Here is a 25012-nt window from a genome sequence, read left to right as displayed (position 1 = left end):
AAAATCGACACTTCGATCACTTGGTAACTCAAGTCGAGTTCCAAAAGCTCGACAATGGTTCGATAGCTCGTAGGACTGATTTTGGAATTAAAACCTTAGGGGTTGTATGTTTACCTCTTAATAGTTTCATTAAAAAGCAACCTCTAAATCATTAAGAGGTGAATTTTGTTTGGCAAAAAAAATTGCTACCTCTTAATGGTTTTAAAACGCTCTGAATGATTTTATATCATGGATCTCCCTTAACCATTAAGAGCCTTAATTTCATTGTACACAATTACCAAACAATTATATTTCATTTTGCACTATATTATAAGAGTCTCTTAATAATTCTGACAACTTAATCATTCTGCACCATACCATTCACCAATTGCCAAACAGCCCCTTACTTAAAATTGAACAAAAAAGCTCAAGCCAAAATATAGTCTATACCCGGCATTGGAATAGATTTATTATTTGCATCAGTTTTTATAAATTTTGGTTAAGATTTAGTATTATTAATCGAAGATGCCCCCAAGACCCTAAAAATACTACGTTGTTTCACAAAATGAATCATAAGTCAGCTTATTTTTTGAGTATTTTTTGAAACGCACTATGAGATTAACCATAAGCTTAGGGGGCGTTTATCAAACACTTATCCAGTAAGTGATTATCGGTAAAATTTAACACTATTATTTACTTACCGTTAAGATTTTAGTCCACCAAAACGACATCATATGCAACAATTTGCCCAGTAAGCGTTTACCGTGGTAAGAGTCGTCACCCTTACTCACCAGGTAAGACTCTTGATCCTTGTCTCGCTCTTACCGGGTTGGTTCTTATCATATTCATTCGATGAGGTAATGTTACTTGCTAAGCGCTTACCCGGGTAAGCGTTTGGTAAACGGCCTCTTACTCTTTGAAACATTATTTCAAGTAGCGTTTCAAAAAAAATTATAACCCTTTATATTTTTCCAATTAATTTTTAGCTTGTTCTTTAAGGGTGTGTTTGGTGTCAGGACTGGACTGGACTGGACTAGACAGATAGAACAACTATTCAACGTTTGGTAAAATATAAGTCTGTTCCATCTTGTTCCATGGGTTAGAGGTGGAACAGGCCTGTTTCACTTTGTTCCACTATATTCCTGTCTGTTCCACATAAAATTCATGCCAAACATGGGACAGGAATCCCTGTCCTGTTCTGTCTTGTCCCTGTCCAGTGTACCAAACGCATCTTAAGTCATTTTACATTATTATCTAGCTTATCAGCTATTTTTACCAAAATATAACTATTTTATAATTATTAGTTTATCAACTAGTTTACCAAATATAACCAAAAAATACAATAAAATGGAGAAAAAAAAATTGTTCGTATTATTTAGTTGGGTTTAAAAGTACATGAACTAACTACCATGAACAAGTTGTCGGTTAACGATCGAAACATTACATCGACCGCGATACATTCGCCATCGTCTATGTGTTATTCTTCGCAACAACCCTTCTACAAATGATCGTCGCACCTTTTGTATGCTAAATGAATGGTTTCTTAAATCGAATTTACACCAAAATAATGCTACACATAGTAATGAATGGAGCACAGAACAACATTGTTTAATCGTGAATGTCCAGACCAGCTTGCATGCAGCTCGACTGATCCTATTCTTATGGGCCCCAAAAGATAGTAGTTAGAAAAATCCCAGTGGCCATGAGAATACTCGAACTGCGATCTATAGAGAGGAGCTCTCGGACCAAGATTTCTAATCATCAAATTCATAGCTTTCGTATACTTGAAGCAGAAGATCACAGCAAGGTACCACGGCCCCAATCTTGATGCATGCAAGAAAAGCACCGGCAAGTTTACGGTGGAGGCTGTAGGCCTCATCGGGCGGCGGTGTCAATCTGTGTCTCAACATTGTTGCTCCAATGTTTGAAATGCTTTGAGTTATGTTGTTGGCACGAAAATCATAACCACCGGGGTTTGCAAACGGCAAACCGACAACAAAAGCAGCCTGAACGTGAGCCTCCAACATTATCTCCGATTCCTCTCCTGTCAGGAAACCGAGCCTCTTGGACATCTCGATTACAGCATCCCGGTCACAATTTGCACAAGCAACAACCTGGTTGAATATTTCACTTCATTAACATTGCCTTAACCATGCAACAAAAGGATGCTACATTTTAGTAAAAAAAAATAGAGCACAACTAAAAGCCACAGATTTGCAAAAGTATACTCCTTCCGTCCCAAAATAACAGTCTTACATTTATATTTTAGTTTGTACCAAAATAATTGCCACATTTTATATTTCAGTTTCTCTCAGAATAAGTGTTTACTTTCAAAAGTAAGTGCCTACTTTCCAATTCTACCATTGATCATCAAATGGAGAGCCCATGTATTACTAAGGGTAAAATTGTAATTTAGTTAATTACACATTTCCAAAACCGTATGCCTTTTTCATTGTCAACATTTAGTTTGGGACGGAGGGAGTAACAGTAAATTTATCAAAAAAACAGAACGAAGACCATTTAGAGAATTTAGCATTCAAATTGGCTTCATGTTTGCAAACGAAACAGATAACTTTGTAACTCGTAATGTATAGCACCCCATTTTGAAGTATTATATAATATTTATATATGGCAAAACTCACACACACTTTTCACAAAAAGGTGAGGCTTGAACGCTTAATCTACAGGGAGGTTGGGATCTACTGGTAACCCAAGTACCGTTAGGCCAATGACCCATTGGTATGCACCCCATGTAATTAAGATCCCAAATTTAAAAACATCCCCACCCCAGGATTCAGTAGAATACTTGTTAATTAATTTTATGAGCTTCTGTTTGAAGCCTTTAGAATATTGTAAACATAAAACGAAAAACACAATAATAAATGGCAGGACCAATAACGAAGAAAACTCACCATCCTCAAGTAATTATCAACAAAAGGCTTAGGGTACTTTCGAGCTGCTCCAAAATCAATGAGATTGATTGATCGTGTAGCCTCATCGTACAAAAAATTACTCCAATTGGGATCGGTCTGCATTGGATAAAGTAGAAGACAATATGAGAAACAAAAAAAAAGTTAAATGTGTTTGTATACGAACTTAAAACCAAGCCAGTAAAAGAACGTTGTCCTAGAATCCATACATTATATAATGCAAATTAAATTGGGCAAAATGCATCAAAATTCAACAAAGTTTGGTTTAATTCCTATTTAGTGTAATGAAGATTTTTTTCTCAGTCAATGTAACAAAGATTTAAATTTTCCAATTTTGTACCCATTTTGACCGAAAACCTACTGATTTTGTAACATTTTATGTCATGGATATCCATTTACAAGAGGATTACAGCAGAGTGGATGATAAATTTGGCATCCATGTCATCAAATGTTACAATATGAGGGTAAAAAATAGGAAAACTTTGAACTTGGTTACGTTAAATAGAAAATTTTGAAACTTTGTTACATTAATTGAGGAAAAAAATATTCTTTAACTAAGGCAAACTTTGTTACATTGTGATGCATTTTGCCTAGTTAAATTTACAATTGATCAAGTGCTGAAAATTTGAAGATGGCTACAAGTTTCAGAAGATTTTTTTTACAGAGATAAGATAAGGTCAATATTACCTGATAATGAGGAAAGAAATGTGTAGATATTACTCCCTCCGTCCCAACATAAATGTTTACAATAAAAAAAGGCACACACTTTTAGTAATGTGTAATTATTACACTCTTTAATTAACTAAAGGACAATTTTACCCTTGATAATAGAGAGAAAAAAATTCTTCATCACATAATCAAGGTAGAATCGGAAAATAGATGTATACTTTTGAAAGTGGACACTTGTTTTAGCACGGAGGGAGTACATTTTAAGGAAACAAATACAAAAGGTGCAGAAACGACATGCCTGCATGAACTTAAAGACGAATAGCTCCATCAATGTAAGCTCAAGCAATTTTTTCCCAACATAACTACGAGTTTCTTGATCTAAAGCAGCAACCTTATCAATAGGAATTCCTGTAGCAAGAAGAACGAAACACTTTGTATATTTTAGGAACTCCAAACGTTATGCATCTTTAGTGGACATTTAGAATTATTATTACTCGAAAGGTTTCTCAGATCTCAATCAAAAGAAAAAGGGTCATCATGTTACGTAGCTTTTATTCACAGATGCATAAAATGTCGATAAGAACAAACACCAAATATAGACAATATCCGTACAAGCAGGACACCATAAAGAAACTACTCCCTCCGTCCCAAAATAAGTATTCCCTTTCAAACGACAAAAATAGATAGTTATAATTTACTAAATTTATAAATCTATCCTTTAATTATGATGCACACATATTTAAGAGTTAATAAGATGGAAAAATTCATCAAGGGTAAAATTGTCATTCACTTTATTGAAGAAGTGTGATAATTAATAGATTTCTATTACTTTGTGTTTCTTTATTGTGGACAGTTATTTTGGGACGGAGGAAGTAGAAGACAAGATTATGCAAATTATAACATATCATACTGCCTTTACCATGAACAAGTTCTGTAGTAAGGACTTTTTTGCTCGACAATTCATCTACCACTGAAGGAACGTAAAACCCTTCTACATTTGATAGTAATCTGTGGAATGTTTTCTGATTTGATGATTCCAACTCATAGTCGCATTCACGTGATAACTCTTCTTTCGCCACCTGGAAGGGGTTTCGGAGTCGATAAAAATTGCTTTTTAGCATCATTGTAACAATTATACATTTTAGAACTGTGAATAGCATATACCACAAACTTAATGAGGAGCTTCTAACATGACATGAGGAGAGGAAATGAGAGTGTATAAAGAAAATCCTGCTAAAATTAGGCATGGCAACTCAATGATGCACATAAATGCCAGAGGAAGCCTTATTGGTATCTCTTAGGCCGGTCGCAGTTTGATCCTGCGGAAAACTCAACGCGGTTTGATACGGAAAAAGTCAACTGTGTCAATTTGGGAACAAAATACATTTTTCCAAATGGAGTCGACCTTTTAAGCAAGACAGAAGACTATCTTAGGTGTAAGCCCGATGTGTTTTTTGCCAAATTCCACTGTTTGGAGGAATTTTTCAGTTTCTTGGTTGATTTCGAGGGATTTTTTAAGTTTTTGGTTGATTTAGATGGACTTTTTCTGTTTTTTAGTCGATTTCGATGGACTTTTTCGGGGTTGAGGGTACAGTTGGTGAGTTGCGGTTGGAATACCAGAGCCTAGGTTAGAGTAGGTGTGTGTGGTTTTTCTTACTTTGGCTATGTTTTCTTGTACCTACTTTTGCCTGTATGTTGTTTACTTCTAACTCGATTTTCTTGTGTCTAGTGTCTTGTTTTCTTGTTTCAGGTTCTTCTTTGGGCCCTTACCTTTCACATTTTCCTCTATTTCTAGTGAGAACTTTCTACTTAATTTTCACATTTCTCACAAGCCGAGGGTCTTAATGGAAACAACCTCTCTACTCTCTCACCCCCTAGACCCCACCTTCGAGTGAGATATACTAGGCTCTTTGGTTTGGTTTAGGTTGATAATGTCACATTTTCAACATTACTACGACCCACTGTCGCATGTTTTATTTTTGTTTTATATTTGAAGTGGAGGCATTTACAAGAGGCACTCAATCTCAAAAAAGCTCCTTGCACTTCTCTAGGACATATCTATCTGCTCTTTTCTTTGTGTGTATGTGTGGATGCTTTGAAATTTTTGGAAGATACTGCAGTAATGAAGTAGAAATGAAGTGATCGCATTTAGTACCATAATCTAAGATGACAAGAAAGTACAAAAGCTTGTGATTATGTAACTTACCTTCATAGCTCTATCGAGATACAAATTCTTGGGAATCAGATTAGTATAGTCTAATAGCAGTTTTACGTTGTCAATGTCGCTATCTATGCTATCTGCAACACCAGGATATTGAATCTTCATTGCAACTTGAAAACCATCCTTGGTGACAGCTTTATGCACCTAAGAATTCATTTCAAACTGTTACATATTCTAATGCATATGCAACATAATGGGCATGAATGACAAACATGGAAATTCATCATTCAAGAAGCTATTATGTAATTACAACTGCAGGTTCCCGAACAGGCAATGGGAGAACATATTCGAAAGAAGAAAAAGATAATTGAAAATATAAATATGTCATCTGCATTTGTAAAATGACTATATTTTTAGTAATTTGTAACTTAAGGACCCAACAATGTACACAGGCAATGCTACCAAATGCATTAAAGTGTAAAATAATGTCATTTAATTTGTTATTAAAATGTAAATGTCATTTAATGTGTAAATCAAGGAACCACAAAGCACACCGGTAATGCTACCATCACAGCTACCACTCCCACAGCCACTTGGCCCCCGCCCTCGTTACCACCCATCCATGGGGCTGTGACGATGATAGTAGTGGCATGGTGGTTGGTGGGGTGGGGGTGGAGCAACAGTAGTGGTCAGTGGGGTGGGTGTGGGGGTGATAGTTGTGAGCCTGTGATGACGACAATAGTGGCATGGTGGTCGGTGGGGTTGGCTGGGTGGTTGGTGGGGTCCATGTGATTAGAAAGGATTAAATGAGATGAAGTAATGCAGAGTGATTAAGATCCCAAAATACGGAAAGGAACAATCTTTTGACCAGCAATATGTTATCTACATGACATTTAGAAATTGAAGACCCCTACAGAACTTGGCAACTAAAGCGGACAAAACATTGAACAAATCAATCAAAGTTGACTGACTCACCTGACCTATACTTGCAGCAGCAAGGGGTTCATAATCAAAGCTTTTCAACTTGGATGACCAGTTGACGCCTAATTCATGGTCCAAAACTTCATTCAGCTGGCTTTTTGGCATAACATCGGCACCCTGACGAACAATATCCAAAGCAGCCAAGATCTACAAAGAATAGAGGATCAAAGCTTCAGTATCATAAACCAACCAGGAATACGTTTCGGATGTTCCGGAATAAAAGTTAAATGTATATTTCAAAATCCTACGAAAAGTGCAGCTTTGCATAAATTATAATAAAATATACACAAATATATAAGGATATATAGAACCTCTTCGAATCTATCTCTAAAAGAGCCCTTATAGAGAGTGGAGATTCCTACATATATATATGGACTGTCTCCAGCCAATACGGGACTCCACACCCCCTCAAACGGAGGCTAGACGGTGGCACGGTGCCCCCAAAAACAGAGGTGAAAGTGTGTTGAGTCCCTAGGTGGTGCTAAACGTCAGCTCTCATACCATATAAGGATACGCATAACCCATTCAAATCCCTCTCTAAAAGAGCCCTATAGAGAAGGGAAGATTCCTACATATGGAGAAGTTTGATGGACCGTGTCTAGCCAATGTTGGACTCCAACAAAATAGCATATTTCACATAATTTACACACATGTATTAACTTTTTTATATATCATTATGTATGGGTGTGTAACAAGTATATATAAACATACATATATATATAGTTGTATTGTAATATAAATATTTTAACTACTTAAAGTGCATAAATATAAAAATAATAAATTCATAAAATAATTTGTAATATATAAAGTTTAATTTGTTTTTGTGTGTGCATGTATGTGTGTATATATATTAATGTTTTGTTTGTAATCTTTATTTATTTGTAATATATATAATCATGTGTGTTTTTATCCTTCAGTTGGCTAAAAAGGAATGCTTTCAGTATGACACAAGTGGCTTTAACAAGGTGTCAATGTGTCATGCTGGATGCATTAAGGACTAGATTCAGTCAAGGGAAGAAACAGATGCACAAACTCCATAAGAACGAGCACATGTCATGTAGGTTTTTAGTTGAGGTTACCGTCACATTAATAAAAAAAAGTTTCACAAAACATAATAGTGCTATTCTCAAAGGATCCTATGTGAGGCACTCAATATACTTGTTTGGTGTTGGATGTGAACATAATTTTAGTTATTTACGTCAAACTTTTGGGTACGTCCCATTATTTTGGACTTTGGTAGCTATTTCCCCCTTGTTTGATATATATGTTTGTGTTCATATTTATCTTCTTTTTCCATTTATGAAGATTATTGATGGAGCATGTCCCTATTCTTTGATCAGCATTGCCATAGAGCATATAGGGTAGGTCCCAAGATCAGGCAAGAACTACTTTTACACAATCTATCAGGTTTTTCAACACCAGAAAAAGGTGGAAGCCTTTAGAGGGGAACTTAGAAATGTGAAACCAGATCACATGCAGATTTTGCTGGTTCGAATAACAAACTAACAATAACATCCCCTTACTTCTCATGTATGATAACATTAACATCCTGCTAAACCATAAATTTAGACATTTCATCTTGGAAGCCTTAAATAGAGAGAGAAGAAATTTACCGGAGCAGGAACAAGAGATTCATCTTGGATACTTAACATCTGTCCCAGTTTTAGTGCTGCTCCACGCATCCTGCATAGAGCAAGAGCCAGACGTTCTGCATTCTTTTCAGATAAATACGGCGAAAGGGCAGACTGCTTCCCTTGCGAGTCAGTTGTACCATAGACAATTCTCTTAGCAGATTCCTGTATAGTTCCCCAGGCAAGCCCAGCTCCTAGGCCAGCAAACCTTAAAAACTAAAGTTAGCAATCACGCCAGCAGTGACAAATCTATGCATATCAAACTGAATAACCATGCTACAAGATATAGAACATGGCATTAAACATGTTAAAGAACATTAAAGGATATGTGCATAAACCAACCCAAACCAAAAGTATCCAATATATCCAACCCGATTAAAGGATATGTGCATATAAGTACCAAAATAGCACAAATCTGTAGGTTGTAATATCAGCAGCTTCTTGCTCTATACCACAAAACCCCCTAAACTACACAATGAAGACCCCTGAGTGAGTAATTGAGGAAGGAAGAAAGCTGTGTTGGCCGATGCAACCTCTTGTCAGATATCCACCAAAATCAACAAGAATGGCTAACACGAATTATCTAGTATCATCTAAACTTATCATTATTTCATTGGCTGCAAATGCCACATCAAGCCACCAGCACATTTAGGGTGCGTTTGGTAGGCAGACGGAAGGTGAAATAAGTGAGGTAGGCAGGTGAAATAATTGTGAAAGGTTTTAGGATTTCAATTTGACATGGGTATTACCAATATAATCTTGTCCCAGCTCCCTAATTTTTGTTCCACCTTTTTTGGTGGGACAAAAAATTGCATTTTTAATTCACTTGGTCAAGTCTTTCCTATTCTCTAATGTCGTGCCAAACATGGGACAAGTTTTTGTTCTTCCTGCATACCAACCACACCCTTATAGATGAGATGAAAGAGTAAGGTGAAGTACCTAAAGCAATGGACATGGCATTCCCTAAAACTGTTCAACACAGTGACAAACCCTCACCTCCCTGAACTTTTTAATATCTTTAAAGATTGATACTCTAGCATGGGAGTTCTTCATGGTATGTATTTAACTGAAATCTTTCCTCTGGAAGCAGAAGTAACAAGAAAAATGTGAGGTTTAACGCCTACCCGGACTTGCAGCAAAAATTATGTCGAGCTAGCTTGATGTATAGTGTATCATCAATTGGTAAGGAGCATGTGTATGACTCTATAAGTTGTTCATGGTGATAATACAAGGAAATTCGGCTGATAGCAAGGGATATTTATACAAAATTTGCGCAACAGTCAAACAACTCACCCAAGCGCTCTGGAGAACGAAGTGGTAGGAACCTTTCTCTCCCGCCTCCTCTGTTTCTTTACTAATGGCGGTGGTATCGGCGGCAAAGCAGTCGAAGAAACAGCCTTTTCTTCAACTGCTGCAGCTGCATCATTGCTCTTCAAATTGGCGGGAGGAATAACAATCTCAGCCTGAAGAGATACAGACTCACCATTACCTTCCCTCCCTGCATTAAATGTAGTAGAATGGGAATCAAAATTAGCGTCTATTGAGATACTCTGATCGGAAGATGTAGCCGACGGTATATCGTCGGTTGAAGAAGCTTCCACCTCCTCAAAATACACAACACTCCTGCCTTCTTCCAAATTCTGATTGAGTTTAGGACCGGTGACCGTGAAATTCCGAACCTCTCCTTTGGTGAGGCCGGAGATGTCGGTGGCTGATAAGACGACTTGCTTGATTAGGGATTGCAGGTCTGGTTTATCGAGATTCCCCTGTTTCATCGCCTCTTTGGCGACCAATGACAATCCATTAACCAACTTGTTTAGGTCTTTCAACGACGCCATTTCCAGACAAAGATTTCAACGACGGTGAGACGGAGGTGGATCGGCGAATGAGTATTTATTGAACGGTGAGGGGGTTCTGCAGCAGCGGCCGACGCGGAGAACGATGGGTGTATGTGTGTGTCAACGTGGGCTTTTCCATTGTCACTTGAATTGTTTTTTTCCCAAGAGAGTAAATTACGTTTTTAGTCCCTGTGCTTTATTACAATTTACGATTTTCGTCCCTGTGATTTAAAAATTATAGTTTTTTTTCTATCATTTATAATTTATTGCTATTTTGGTTTTTATGATTTATAATTTATTATCATTTTAATCCTTATGGTTTATAAATTTGTACTTTTTTGATCAATTATATTTAAAAGTAAAAATTAGTTCAGGAACAAACGTATAAAAAAGGGATTAAATTATAATTTCTAAACCATAAAAGTGAATACTAATACTCTCAACAAACTATAGGGATTAAAAGTGTAAATTACTATTTTCAATATAAAAGATTGAGTAAACTACGTTTTTAGTCCCTTTGGTTTGTTAAAAATTATTATTTTTGCCTTTGTGAATTTAAAATTATGGTTTCATCCTTGTGGTTTATGGTTTATTATTATTATTTTTTTATTAACCTGGATATCCAACCCGCTATGCGAGCCGACTAATTTCAGGGCGATCACCTGTTTTGCAGATAGTCCAGAGTCACCGCATACGAACATCCGTGGCCACAAGGGGATTTTTATTTCTTCTTGGATTTGAACATAAAACCTCTTGATACTTTTGACCTTTTGAGTCAAGCTCAAACCAATCAGGCATAACCCTTGTGGTTCGGTTTATTATTATTTTTGTCCAAGTCATTGTTGTTTTCCTCCCATTAACGGTAAACTGTCGAGGAAATTAGATTCAAGAAAAGAAATAATAATGAATTGAAAACCGCAAGGATAAAAACCGTAACTTCAAGAACACAATGACAAAAGTTGCAAATCAATTTCAAAAGGAACTTTATTGTCGTAGCAGCCTTATCAGAGTTTGCACCCCCTAAAGGCTTTTGAAACGTAACACGATTGTAGCAGCCTTATCAAAAGTTTGCACCCCCTAAAGGCTTATGATACGTAACACGATTGCATTAGCTTTATCAAAGTTTGCACCCCCTAAAGACTTGTGAAACGTAACACGATTTGAGTGATCTCAGTTTTCAAATCCTTTCGTCATGTATACTTTGTGATTTAGCATGAACGGAGTGTTCATTATGAATTGCATAGTCTATGTATATATAGCAGAGAACCATCAATACGTTCATTTTCAAGTCATTAAAGTTGGTCTCATGAAGTATGAGAATTGAATAAATTTAACAGATATTACTGTCACATTCATGTTTGATGATTGAAGAATAATAAGAGCATAAGTTTCATGCTATTTGATAATCAATAAGTTTGGTTTACAGTATCGAGGATCTGTTTGTTAACAGCTTAATAAGCTTAATGAGATTCTCAACTTATTCAGTCAGCTATACATAATTGTTTGTTAATGGCTTAATAATATGGAAAGTGACTTATTTAGTAAGCTTTTAGGAGTAGCTTTATGCAGAAATTCAAGTTTCTTTCAAACTTGTCCCTCCTAGTTAAAAGAATGTGCTTTATTCCATCTGTGGAAAAATCCTTCCAAACAAGAACATTCTCAATATATACAAATAAATTAATCCACATAAATATTTTTATCCATACATGACTTAATGAAAAATCAATCAAACAACGCCTAACTTAGTAAATGATATTCTTGTTATAGTGATTCAACACCAAGAATAAGTTTTATAGATTAATAAACTCTGTTTCGATTGACTTACTAATCAGGTTGAGTCAAAGAACTCGTGTTTACCACCATATGTAATGTGACAATGGGCCTGTTAGCACCTTAACGAGCTTAATATGACTCGCAACTTATTTAGTCAGTCATGCATGACTGTTTGGTAGTGGCTTAATGATATAGAGAGTGACTTATTCAATAAGCTGTTAGGGAATGAGCTTTATATAGAAAGTCAAGTTTTTTTTCCAAATGTGCAGCTCCCAAAAAAACACTTATTCCATCTACGAAAAAACTCTCTCAAACAAAACCTTCTCAATTTCTACAAGTAGAATAATCCACACAGATATCATTCTTACTTACCTTATTGTATAATATTTTCGACCATCAAAATGGATTACTGGTAAGCGTTTACTTGGTAAGAATCTTTTTTTATCACTTAATGGATAAGACTCTCGATCCTTATGATGCCTCTTACAAGGTAAGATTATTGGTTATTTTCATACTCAATCGATAAGATAAGTGATATCAGTAATCGGTTACTCGATAATTGTTTAGTAAATGACCCCTAAATTAATATGAATATAACCGTTAATAAACCATTTGAAATGATTAACTTAACATTGGGCCAAAAAAATAAAATAATTTAATTAACTTGTCCATTTAAATCTTTCAATAGGCCCAATTTATTCAACTTTGGGCCGGGTTGAATCAAATAAAAGTAGACTTTATTAATTTATACCAGAAGGGTACTCGGGCAATGCATCGAGACACATCTTGATTTTAGTACTTTATTTAATTCTTTTTTATGTCGATATAATACGGTTTTATGTGGTTTTGAGAAAACGATAATATTTTTGTTTTTGAATAAAATTATAAATTTGAAAGTATCATAAAATTTTGAAAAAAAATATATCGATATCAGTATCAAATTAATCTTTTTAAAAGTTCTTGTGTTTTGATGTAATTTTCTTAATTTAATTTTTTAATTATAATTTAATTTAGGTTTTGTAACTAAGACATTTAATTTAAGTTTAATAATATAATTTTTTATAGAGATAATAACTAAGTATTCTATTAGAACTCAATGATTATCATGATTATATTTTAGATTTTTTATATTTGAAATGAGATGTTTATCAAATATTTGATTATGTTTATTTGCAGAATATTACACAAATTCAAATATGGAGCTTTAACAAGTTGTACTCATGCACAATTTACTTGTAATCTTAAATTTTAAGTAATATGCATCAATAAACAGTACTTCGTGCATAAAAAATGGTTTTTTAGAGTTTTTTTGTCAAATGCTTTATAATATAATATAATATAGATATAGCAAGAGTAGAGTTCAAACGAGAAGACAGTCAACTTGTGAGAAGTGTGGGAAGAATCAAATCACATGTGATATAAAACACGTTGCATTAACCATCTATTTCACGGGTGGGTTTTCACGCAACCTTGGTCGGATCGACCAGTCGCTCATATCCTTTTACACGTGTTGTATCACATGTAATCTCGTACTCCTTATATATCGAAAAAATAAATTGTATTTACGTGATTGATGAGACAGTAAACAGACATGAAGATGGAGACCAGATTATTTGTGTTCCAATGATAGAGATTGTACCAATAAACCCTGGCTTAAAACTAAGCAAAATAGTGCAATTTATGTAACACAGTTCGACTTGCTTTAAAGTCCAAAAGAGACTTAACAAGTTCTCTTAAATGATTTACGTTACTCTTTTGGTATTCTTGCGGGTACTCTCTTGAGCGGAGATTCACAGGGACAAGTTTTCCGTATATAGTTTAAGCCTTCCAAACGCATTTTTGTAAGCAAAAAAGACACGGGTTTTTATTATAAAACGAGCCCAATTGGCCTTTTAAAGAAAATATTGGTCTGATCGGACCTTTTGACCTAAAAGTGGGATTCTGGCTTGTTAGTCCCAGACTTTTCAAGCGGAGCTCAGATCATGCTTCGAAATGAGTTTTTTTCGTGAATCTCTACTCTTTGAGGCATAATAACAAAGAAGATAACTATTTAGTATAACATTGTGCATTTAACTTCAAATTTCCTTTATATATCTTCTTAAAAATAAAAAACCGAATGAAAGTAGTCCATTACACGACAACGACCTATGAGAGTTCAGCCTGCTTCTAAAATTTACAAATCCACGTTAACTTTTTATGATTACCCATTGCATAACTGAAACTATAAACCATTTTCTAATTGTCTGTGACAAATGGGTTTGTAAACTAGGTATGACTTACATCTGAAACAAAGTCGTTTTGGGGGGAGGGCAACATGGGCGCATGTGCAGAGCCCAAAAATATTAGGGGCTCGAACTTCTTTTTTAGGGGGCGTTTGGTTTGATATAATGGTTTTGAAGGATTCAGATTTCGTGGAAGAATTTTGAATTTGAGGGATTTAGATTTGGTAGAATTTGGAAACTTTAATGTGTCTATTTAAGTGCTCAAGGATTTGGTTTCTAGTTACCTTTTGAACCGTACATAAATCCTAAATACTTTCTTAGACTTGGGATCATGTGAGACCAAAGGTTTTTCGTGAGACCCGTAAGACCAATTCTCAACCCTTGGATTAGATCTACAATCTGACAATCTAAATATTCATAAACGCCAAGACTTTTCAATAATCACAAAATTGCCAACGTGTAACTTTCGACCATTGGATCATTAGCTTATAAAGTTGATCAATGAACATAAATTGGTCTTACGGGTCTCACGAAAAACCTTTGGTCTCACGTGAACCCAACTATACTTTCTTATATAAAGAAAAATAAAATTTCTTTTCTCGATGAATAATTATCATTTCTTGTATTCAATTTTATTACTGAAGTATTTATTGAGTTTTTTTCGTACTTATCGAAGGCCCCTGATTTTACATACGCTCGGTGCCTATATAATGTCAGAAACGGGTCTGCCTCAAATATAGCTAAAAAAAAGAGGGTATACAAACCTGACAATCTAACGATGTGAGACAAATACTACTTCAGTAGTCCATACTATCACATCAACAGTTGCTTAATACAGTATTTATATCGTATGGTATTTGGATTTTAGGTATTACCCTTTACACTATTCCCGAATGACAAAACCAAACACTGTATGACTGTAAATTTTAGAATACTGATTTTATATTATAAAATTTAAACATCTTTATTAACTATAAAGAAAAATATAAAAAAACAGCTGTGTTTTTTACCTTTGACTCTGTCACTGAATAGGTAGATATAACATTACTCATAATTAATGATAGGAATTTATGAAGTTCGAAATTGAAATGATTGTAGAAGAATTTTGACAAAAAAAAGACAAGAAGTTGAACCTTAGAGAAGTGGCTATGACTTTTGGCATGGGGTACAAAAGGGATTAGATGTCACTTTGAGTCATCATCATATATCATCATCATTTCAAGATCACTCGATTCATTTGTAAAAAAGTTAATTTTTGAAGGACCAAACATGTTAAAACTCGATAATAGCATACAAAAAGGTGTTTGGTTAGAGGTATTAAGCAGTAATAAATGAGAGTGAAAATTAACGAAACTGTATGGTTTTCTATAATATAATGGGCTAATTTCTTTACAATCCCAAAATTTCATTCCTGGTTAAACTGGGAGGAATGAAAATTCATTCTCATTTTTTATTTTCTCAACATGAGTCAAGTAGACCGTAAGCATTTACATATTAATAAACTATGCTCTAAGGGTGTAGCAGTGTTTGTTAGAGACTATATATATATATATATAGCCATTGATGGAATTGATAAATTTTAATAATCGAGTCGGATCTTGATCAAAACCAATTATGTTTTCGTTTTTTGTTAAGAAAAAGCGAAACTTTGTTCGATCCAATTTTGACCTTTAAGTTCGACTTACCAAGATTCTTTTGGTGATTTTTATCATGTAAAACTATCATGTAAAAATTATATATTGTTTTCTGAATTAAAAAAAGGGTAAATTGCATGAAAAGTAACGTATTTTAACTTGATTCATATTTTGGGTAATGTATTTTTAAAATTTTCATTTTGGTACTTAAGATGTAAAATTTTACACATTTAAGTATCCGAACAACTGGTTGAAGTATTAACCGGTTACCATGTTGATGTAACGAGTGATATGCTATTCAACTCAGTATTATTTGCTGAAGCATTAACCGGATACCACATCACTCGCCACATCAACATGGTAACCGGTTAATGCTTCAACCAATTACTATTAATCGGTTACCCGGGTACTTGAATGTTTAAAACTTTATATCCTATGTACCAAAATTGAAGTTCTGAAAGTGCGTTACCCAAAATAAGAATAAAGTTAAAGTACGTTATTTTTTCATGCAATTTGCTCTTAAAAAATGACGTTTTTATATGTATTTAGCTCTAAGAAATTATGTTAAAATATACCTTTTTTTTACAATCTTAACTTTTGTAATTTCTTCTATTCTAAGGGACTGAATCTGTCAAAGGCATAAAGTTCGAATTCCAAGTAGAGGGATCGTGACTCATTATTTGAAGAAGATGGAGGTTAGCAGAGCAAAGTTCAAGACTATATATATATATATATATATATATATATATATATATATATATATATAGACTTGGGATCACGTGAGATCAATGGTTTTTTCGTGAGACCCGTAAGACCAATTCTCAACCCTTGGATTAGATTTACAATCGTCAGATCTGAACATTTATAAACGTCATGAGACTTCTCACTAATTACGAAATTGTCATCTTGCAACTTTGCAACCATTAGATCATTAATTCATAAATTTGATTAATGAACATAAATTGGTCTTACGGGTCTCACGAAAAACCTTTGGTCTCACGTGAACCCAACCCTATATATATATATATATATATATATATATATATATATATGGTTTTCAACCCGGTTTTCCTCCTTATTACTCTCATTTTTTTACTTTGTTTTGTATACGATTCTCTCTGGTTTGGTTTAAGGGTTGTTTGTTTACTTCTTAATAATTCCATTAAAAAACAATATCTAAATTGTTAAGAGGTGAATTTTGTTTGTCAAAAAAAAAAAGTATGTCTCTTAATAATTCTAAAATTCTTTGAATGATTTTGTATCATAGGTATCTCTTAACCATTCAGCGTCCTAATTTCGTTGTAAATAATTACCAAATAATCATATTTCATTTTATACTATATCATGAGAGCCACTTAATCATTCTGACCACTTAATCATTATGCACCAAACCATTCAGTAACTGTCAAACAGCCCATTAATCTCTTAGCTAGTTTTAGCTTCATATTTGTATAGATATTAGGGGTTGTTTACTTGTGGCTTAATTAGGCTTATTAGTCTATCTGACTTATTCGTACAGCTCATTTGAGTTGTTTATTTACGGCTTATTCGCACAGAACATGGCTTAATCGCACAGATAGAAATGATGTGTTGTCCTCATTCAGCCACAAAAATGACACTCATTCCTCTTATTTAAAACATCGCATCCTTCCCAAATGAGACACCCCATCATCAACCTCTTTATGATTTTTGTTTTGATGTTCAAATAATTAATATTGGGATTCAGACTGTTGGTTCAGATAAAAAAAAGTAAACAACAACACCCATTTATCTAGACAGATAAATTTATCCGAACAAACAAATTTATCCATACATAATTTAATAAAACTTTTGATAAACAACCCCTTAATATCGGATTAATGTTTAGTCTATCGATTTGAACAAATTATTTAATTTTATTTCAAAAAGTTTTACATATAAATTTAAAAAATATAAATCACGCCTCAAATCCCGACGCAAGCGAATTATGATACCACACAATCATTCATATGGCAGTCTGCCACTTACTATTTATAGAATTAAATGATCGTTTCTCACACAGTTATTTTAATCATTTCTCTGTCAGATATATATAAATGTTACTGCTGACACAATATTAAAATTTATAATATTAATTAAAAGATAAAAAATGATAATTTAAACTCAATTAATTTATCGTCGTAATTGCATACTTGGTTATAGCAATAGCAGATTTGGCCGTTGCAATTACAGATTTGTGTTGAATTTGATTTTTTTGCACTTTAACTAATATTGTAGATCTAAGTAATATTTTTTCTATTAACCCGGATATCCAACATGCGAGTCGACTAATCTCAGGGCGACCACCTGTTTTTCAAATAGTCCGGAGTCACCACATTTGAACATTCGTGGCCACAAGGGGATTTTTATTACGAATGTAATATTCCGTACCTAAATATTACGAAAGTAGTACATTTGAGTAAACCCGAAAAAAAAAAACGGTTAGAAGATCAATTTGGATGTGAGAAATGGTCATTTAAGTTAATTTCTCCGTGTATAAATATAATACCTTTTAGTTTATTATATTTAATATTTAGAAAATCGAGCGAAATAGCTAATTTGTCTAAGGTGGCGTTTGTTTTTTAAGAGGTTCTGAAGTCTGAAGTCTGATTTTACTTCTGAATTTTAAGAGCTGGTACTGAAGTCTGAAATCTGATTCAGTCAAACTGTTTGTTTTTACGTCTGAAGTCCGAAATCTGAATCAGTCAAGTTTTAGATCTGATAGATTTGGATTGATCTGGGTCATGATTTTACGAGAATATGTGGATCGATCTGGGTCGTGATTGATTTGGAGATCGAATGTCTTGCGAGATAGATTTGGAGGACTAAATCTAGAGGTGAGGATGGAGGGAAGAGTCTGGAGAGAGCGATTAAGAGGATTTAAGTGATTATGTTATCACTTTTTTTTCAGAGCAAATTAAGAGCTTTTCAGCTCTTATTTATATAAAAAAAAAAACAAACGGTCTGAAAATAAAAAAGTCTGACCGGTTCAGACTTAAGAGGCATTAAGTGGTTTTTTTCAAAAAACAAACAAGCCCTAACTTAATTTAGGTTATGTTTAGCAAACTAGCTGATGAATATATCGTATTTGATAAAAACTAGTTGATAAATATATAAAATTATTAAAAATGGCATCTTGAAAAATTAGTCAATTATAATATTTCATAATATAATTAAATAAAAAAAATGGGATTTACAGCTTAAACCCTATTTGCATAACTAACATTTTTAATTATTAAATTACAATTTGTATAATTATAATTAGTTATTTAGTTTACTTTATATACCTTACTTTTCATTTATGTTCTTATCATACTAACATATATAATCGTATATTTAACTAAAATACATTTTATAAATTATATCATTATAATCATCTCGTTAATAGCTTCAAAATGAGCTCAATATTGATTATATCTTTGGATTTAATCATATATTTACAGATATAATAAATACTTACGAATTATTTTTAATACTTACATTTTATATCTCTGTAATTATTAAATGTGATCAGATCAAACGAGAACGTACATATTACATGTGATTAAGGAACAACTCATGGCACTAGGGGCGGAGCCAGGAAAATCACCAAGGGCGATCCTTCTAAATAAGGGTAAAACGCATCGAAATTCAACATATTTCGGTTTAATAAGTATTTTACGTAACAAATATCACTTTTCCAACTGTGTAACAAAGTTTCAAATTTTTATATTTTGTAGCAGTTTTGATTGGTAATCTGTCGATCCTGAAACACTTGATCAAGTGGATACTCGTTTACGAAACAGTTACGATGAATTAGATGAACGACATAACACATTTACGTTATCAAATATTACATGAAATTAAAAAAATTAAAATTTTATTACAATAATTAAAAAAAAATATTATTACACTAAATAAAAACTAAACCACGCTTTGTTAATTTTAGTTGCCCTTTAAAATTTAAATACAGCAAAATAGAAGTTAAATCAAATGAGAACCACAAAAAATTTATAAACCCCGTGAGAACGGATTTAAAAATAAATTTTTATAAGATTTTTTTTTTCATCAAATATTAGGATTTAAGATATTGCTTTACATAGATTTCTTTCACAATGTGATAGTTTTACATGTATTTGTTTCATCATATAAATATTTTTTATGTGTATTTTTTGTTTCACTAAGTGAATAAAATGTTTAACCACAAGAGTGGTGCTTGATTGGTTTGAGCTTGGCTCCAAATGTCAAAAGTACCAGGAGGTCCCAGGTTCAAATCCAAGGAGAAATAAAAATCTTCTTGTGGCCACGGAGGGTCAAATACGGTGACTCCGAGCTATCTGCAAAGCAGATGGTCGTCCTGGGATTAATCGGCTTGCTTAGCAAATTGGATATCCAGGTTAATCTAAGAAAAACAGGTTTCATACTCAACTTTTTTCATAAGTTAAACACAAATATATATGAAACAATATTTCAAATCATAGCTTTTGATCAAAAATAATAACGTAAAAAAATATCTTTATATCGGTTCTTACAATTTTATAACTTTTTTGTGTTTTTCATTTGATTATCATCTACATACATACATACATACATACATACATACATACATACATACATACATACATACATAGGATCACGTGAGACAAAACTGTTTTCGTGAGACACGATTTTTACACTTGGAATTTCATAGCAACACTGTGAAAATAACTTTTACAATTTTTTGTTGTGAAGATTCAACTTGTTTTTATCTTTACAATATTTTATTATGAAGTTTTAAATATAAAAAACGTATCTCACAAAAATAGTTTTATCTCATATGAAGTTGTGAACTCAACGTCTCAACCATTCAATTGCTTTAGATAGAAAGATATATATATATATATATATATATAAAGAAGAATATCATATTAATAAGAATGATGACTCCCTTTATCTAGGTTAGCTTTCATGATTTTGGTCATTTGGTGTCTATTTGGACTACATCATTAATTGAACTTAAAATTCCAGGACTCAAAATAAAAATAAGATATTACTTTTCAAATAAATTAAACCATTTTTCCAATGAATAAATTACGTTTTTAGTCCTTATAATTTATTAAAAATTTCTATTTTCTATGATTTATAATTCATCATTCTTTTTGTTTTCATAATAAAATTTATTGCTTTTTTAATCCCTGTAATTTACAATTCATTTCTATTTTAGTCTTTTATACTTAAAAATAGTCTTTTAACCATAAAGACAAAAATAGAAACGAATTGCAAACTATAGAGACTAAAATCAAAATTTCTAAACCATAGGGACAATATCCGCAATTTTTACAAACCTTAGGGACTAAAAACGTGATTTACTCTTTCTTCAATTGAACTTCTATTTCCTTTGTTTGATTTTTCAAAGAGCAAAAAATCATTATTGGATTTTTCAAAGTTTTTGAAAGTTGTGATTGTTACAATTTTCAGTGTAATAATATTTATATACGATAAATGGAACAAACAAACTCATATACTCTCCTCATATTTGGTGAGATTTGAACTCCTGATCTCTTAGGAGGTCAAATACTTACATACCGTTAAACCAAATACCTTTTGGTACAAAAAATTTAGTTGTCAAATACTATATAAAAACTACTCATACTTTCATCCACCTATACATTCATATTAATTATGAAACTCTATTGAATATATTTAATCATTAAATTGAAAGTGACATTTAAACAATATATACATGCTTAAATTTAAAGGAACAATAATAAATTTGACGTAGGAATTAAATAATTTGTATTTTAGTACGTGAGTTGACCGTGTTTCATAATTGTTCTATATCAGTGTCGGCTTAATTATCCCAACATATAATTGTGCAACCAATTTTGTATTAATGAGACATTAATATGCTTTTGAAATTAGTTAGCCGAAAAAACATCATAATCAGTTAAAAAGAGCTGGGGTTGGGATGATTGACTGAGGGCCTGTTTGTTTTTTAAAATTTTCACTTAATTGCCTCTTAACTCTTAATCGGTCAGACATAAGTGAGTTCAGACTGTTTGTTTTTTTTTAAATTAAGAGTTTTTTTACCTCTTAGCGTGCTCTTAAATTTAAGTGGGAATCCTATATCTGAAATCAATTTCAGAGCCACATCCCATCTCCATCTCCATCTTGCTCTCAACTCTCGATTTCTCCATCTCCATCTCGCTCTTCCATCTCCATCTCGCTCTCAGCTCTCGATTTCAAGGTCTCGCTCTTGGCTCTCGATGTCAACAGCTCACGATTTTTTGACTGCCTCTCCGTCCAAGCTCTCGATCTCTCGACTGCCTCTCCATCCAAGCATCTCTCGATCTCTCAAGAAAGGTAATGGGTCTTCTTCTGCCTCTCGATCTTTGAGAACCCACATCTCATCTTCCCTCTCGAGCTCTTATTATATTCAATTTGTTGGTCATAAGTTCAAAATCATGAGTTAATGGTTATGTGTTCAACTCCAATATTTTTTTTTACAGGAAGCACTGAATCAAAGCATCTCTCGATCTCTTCTTTTGCCTCTCAATCACAAAAAAGGTAAAAAAGAAGAAGAAATTATTGGTTCTCTGTTGGGTTATTCTGGTCAGATTTATGGCTTCTACTACACAATGTGATGCTGGATTTATGGTTCTGTGTTGGAGCTATTTTTCTACTGTTTTTTCTTGCTTTTGGTTTTGCTAGTGTCTGTCTAGAATGAATATAATAAGAGCTCTCCATGAAAGTTATGAATATAATAACAACATCGTTCATATCAGATTGGATTCTTTCTTCTTGCTCATAGTCGATGGAAAGACATTGCCTGTTTCATATAGAGTTCAGTCATCACAAAAGATTAGTCACTTTGTACATATGTGGTAGTCTCAATTATATGGACATGTATAAATCATGTATATATGGTGGCAGTTTCTATTGAGAAAGCATCCTTTTTTATATGGATTGCTTCTGTGTTTATATTTCTTATTAGTAGGCATCTGTTTTTATATGGACTTTGTTTGATTTTGATTTTGCAATATGTGATTTTTTTCCTGTATGCTAATTAGTGATGGACGAGAATGTKCGTGTGAGGTGGACAAGAATGTTTTGCGGTTCACAACTTCATACGGAAGGAAGGTTTAAGTGATGAGTTATTTTCCGAGTATGATCAAACCAACGAACAAGGAAGCGATGGCGAGGATGAGGCTGAAGAGATTCAATCGCATGGGAGTGCCGCTGACCAAACATATATGGCTAGTTTAAGAGAAGAAATTGCGACACAATTAATGCAAAATGAATATTGATTCTAGTTGTTACGRGAMTYTGTTCGTGTTTTCTATTGTGTGTTGAATCAATTGACGTATCTCAATTAAATTTTTGAATGTGTTAAAAATACATGGTAGTTTACAAATGATTGGATATTTCAGTTAAATTTAATTGAAATGAATTGATTTAGATTTCAGACTTCAGAAGTTTGTCAGTTTACAAAAACAAACAGTTTTATTGATTCAGATTTCAGACTTCAGACGTAAAAAAAACAATCTGACTGATTCAAATTTCAGATTTCAGACGTAAAAACAAACAGTCTGACTGATTCAGATTTCAGATTTCAGACGTAAAAACAAACAGTCTGACTGATTCAGATTTCAGACTTCAGCACCACCTCTTAAAAATCAGAAGTGAATTCAGACTTCAGACTTCAACACCTCTTAAAAAACAAATGCCACCTGATAGTTGATAAGTGAGTCGACACTTGAAACACTTTATACAAATAGATGAAACTGAAAAGAAACATGAAAGTGCGTGTAGATACATTGATCACATTTCAAGAAAAATATAAGTATTTAATATCAAGAACTTGAAAAACCATTTACAGTAAAATGCAAAATCAGAATGATCAAAGCCAAGTGCTTGATCAATCAGCAAAGTATACAGAATAAAACCAAGCCTTTAAGAATTTTATAAAGCGAAGAAAAAGTAGTTGCAATAATCACTAATCACCATTTGAAGAAGTGAAAGAGACCTGTTTGAGTTACGGGATTTCATCCCCCATTTCTTTGCCCCCGATGCATTGCATAAGAATTCAGGGGGCGTGGGGCGGGGAGATTTTACGAAAGTCTAAATGCATCACATGGAATTCCAAGGAGCGTGTGGTTGGGAGGTATTACAAAGCTATAACAAGTTGTAATTAAGCAGTAACAGTTTGCTTCTCTTGAATGTTATGCAATCTGTTTAAGGAACTTCTTTGTTAACCGAGAGTTTCTGAAACAACTTGTCGCACCTCAAATTCCATGTGCCTCTAAAGAACAGCCACGAAAATCTGCAGTAGCTTTGGAGGGTTTTTAGTCATCTGACTTTAAAATTCATTACTACAGCAATACAACTATTGAAAACTGTTATGAAAACCATTTAATTTCTTAAAACTGTTATAAAGCCCTTCAGTATCATTAGCATGCTATAACGTAAAATTATGGAAGATAAAGACTCGAATTCTGGAAGTCCATAACAAGTCAATCATCTACAACTACTTCAGTATTTAGTATATTCATAGTTTAATAGCTGGGAAAATATAGTACTGGTTATTTTATGAACTCAAACTACGTTACTTATTGTAATGATAAATCTTGAAAAAAGGCATTTGAGTATCTACAAGAAAAAAAGCATAATACTATTAAGTACTTTAAAAATGGTGATAAATAACTGTTTCTTGTTTCTCAACTCAGATACTAAAATATTGTACACCTTTTTTTATAATTACAAGTGTTCTTGTTGATCTGTGTCCAACTAACGCGACTAACTTTTCTAGAAATATAGAACCCGAAAAGTACTGAAAAGTACCTGATTGGTTTGAGTTTCGCTCCAAAGGTTAAAAGTACCTGGAAATCTCAGGTTCAAATCTAAGAAGGAATAAAAAAAATCCTCTTGTAGCCACAGAGGTTCAAATTGAGTGACTCCGGGCTATCTGCAAAGCAGGTGGTCGCCCTGAGATTAGTCGGCTTGCATAGCGATTTGGATATCCAGGTTGATTAAAAAAAGTACTGAAAATAAAAACGAAGACCTGTAACTTCACTATACTATGAGGGTGTCAATTGTCATTCATCCAAAATTGAAGGACTTCAACCATCTTTTCAAATGAACTTCTATTTCCTATTTTTTTTCAAAGAGCATAAAGTCATCATTGGATTTTGCAAGCTTTTTTCCTTTCTTTTCACATA

General features: G+C 33.3%; 1 protein-coding gene across 1 annotated transcript; it reads right to left on the bottom strand.

The window, feature by feature from the left end:
- Positions 1–1332: 1332 nt before the first annotated feature.
- On the bottom strand, positions 1333–10232 carry LOC112519748 (protein ABC transporter 1, mitochondrial). Its single transcript, XM_025128034.1, has 8 exons — positions 9645–10232; positions 8334–8559; positions 6715–6867; positions 5785–5943; positions 4498–4657; positions 3877–3986; positions 2892–3008; positions 1333–2093 (listed from the first exon to the last, which is right to left on the bottom strand). Exons 1-8 carry the CDS (start codon positions 10187–10189, stop codon positions 1734–1736), a joined length of 1830 nt encoding a protein of 609 aa, XP_024983802.1. The 5' UTR covers positions 10190–10232; the 3' UTR covers positions 1333–1733.
- Between the last annotated feature and the right edge of the window lie 14780 nt (positions 10233–25012).

Source organism: Cynara cardunculus (assembly GCF_001531365.2).
Source record: "Cynara cardunculus var. scolymus isolate 2C chromosome LG 1, CcrdV1, whole genome shotgun sequence".
In the NCBI taxonomy this organism is placed as follows: domain Eukaryota; kingdom Viridiplantae; phylum Streptophyta; class Magnoliopsida; order Asterales; family Asteraceae; genus Cynara; species Cynara cardunculus.
This window is presented reverse-complemented; position numbering and strand designations above follow the sequence as displayed.

Excerpts from the sequence above, each read along its gene's own strand:
- LOC112519748 (XM_025128034.1), bottom strand. The coding sequence starts at position 10,189 with ATGGCGTCGTTGAAAGACCTAAACAAGTTGGTTAATGGATTGTCATTG. Across the intron at positions 5,944-6,714 it reads CTGCTGCAAGTATAGGTCAG|GTGCATAAAGCTGTCACCAA; the intron begins GTGAGTCAGTCA and ends ATGAATTCTTAG. Across the intron at positions 3,987-4,497 it reads TACTACAGAACTTGTTCATG|GAATTCCTATTGATAAGGTT; the intron begins GTAAAGGCAGTA and ends TTCTTGCTACAG.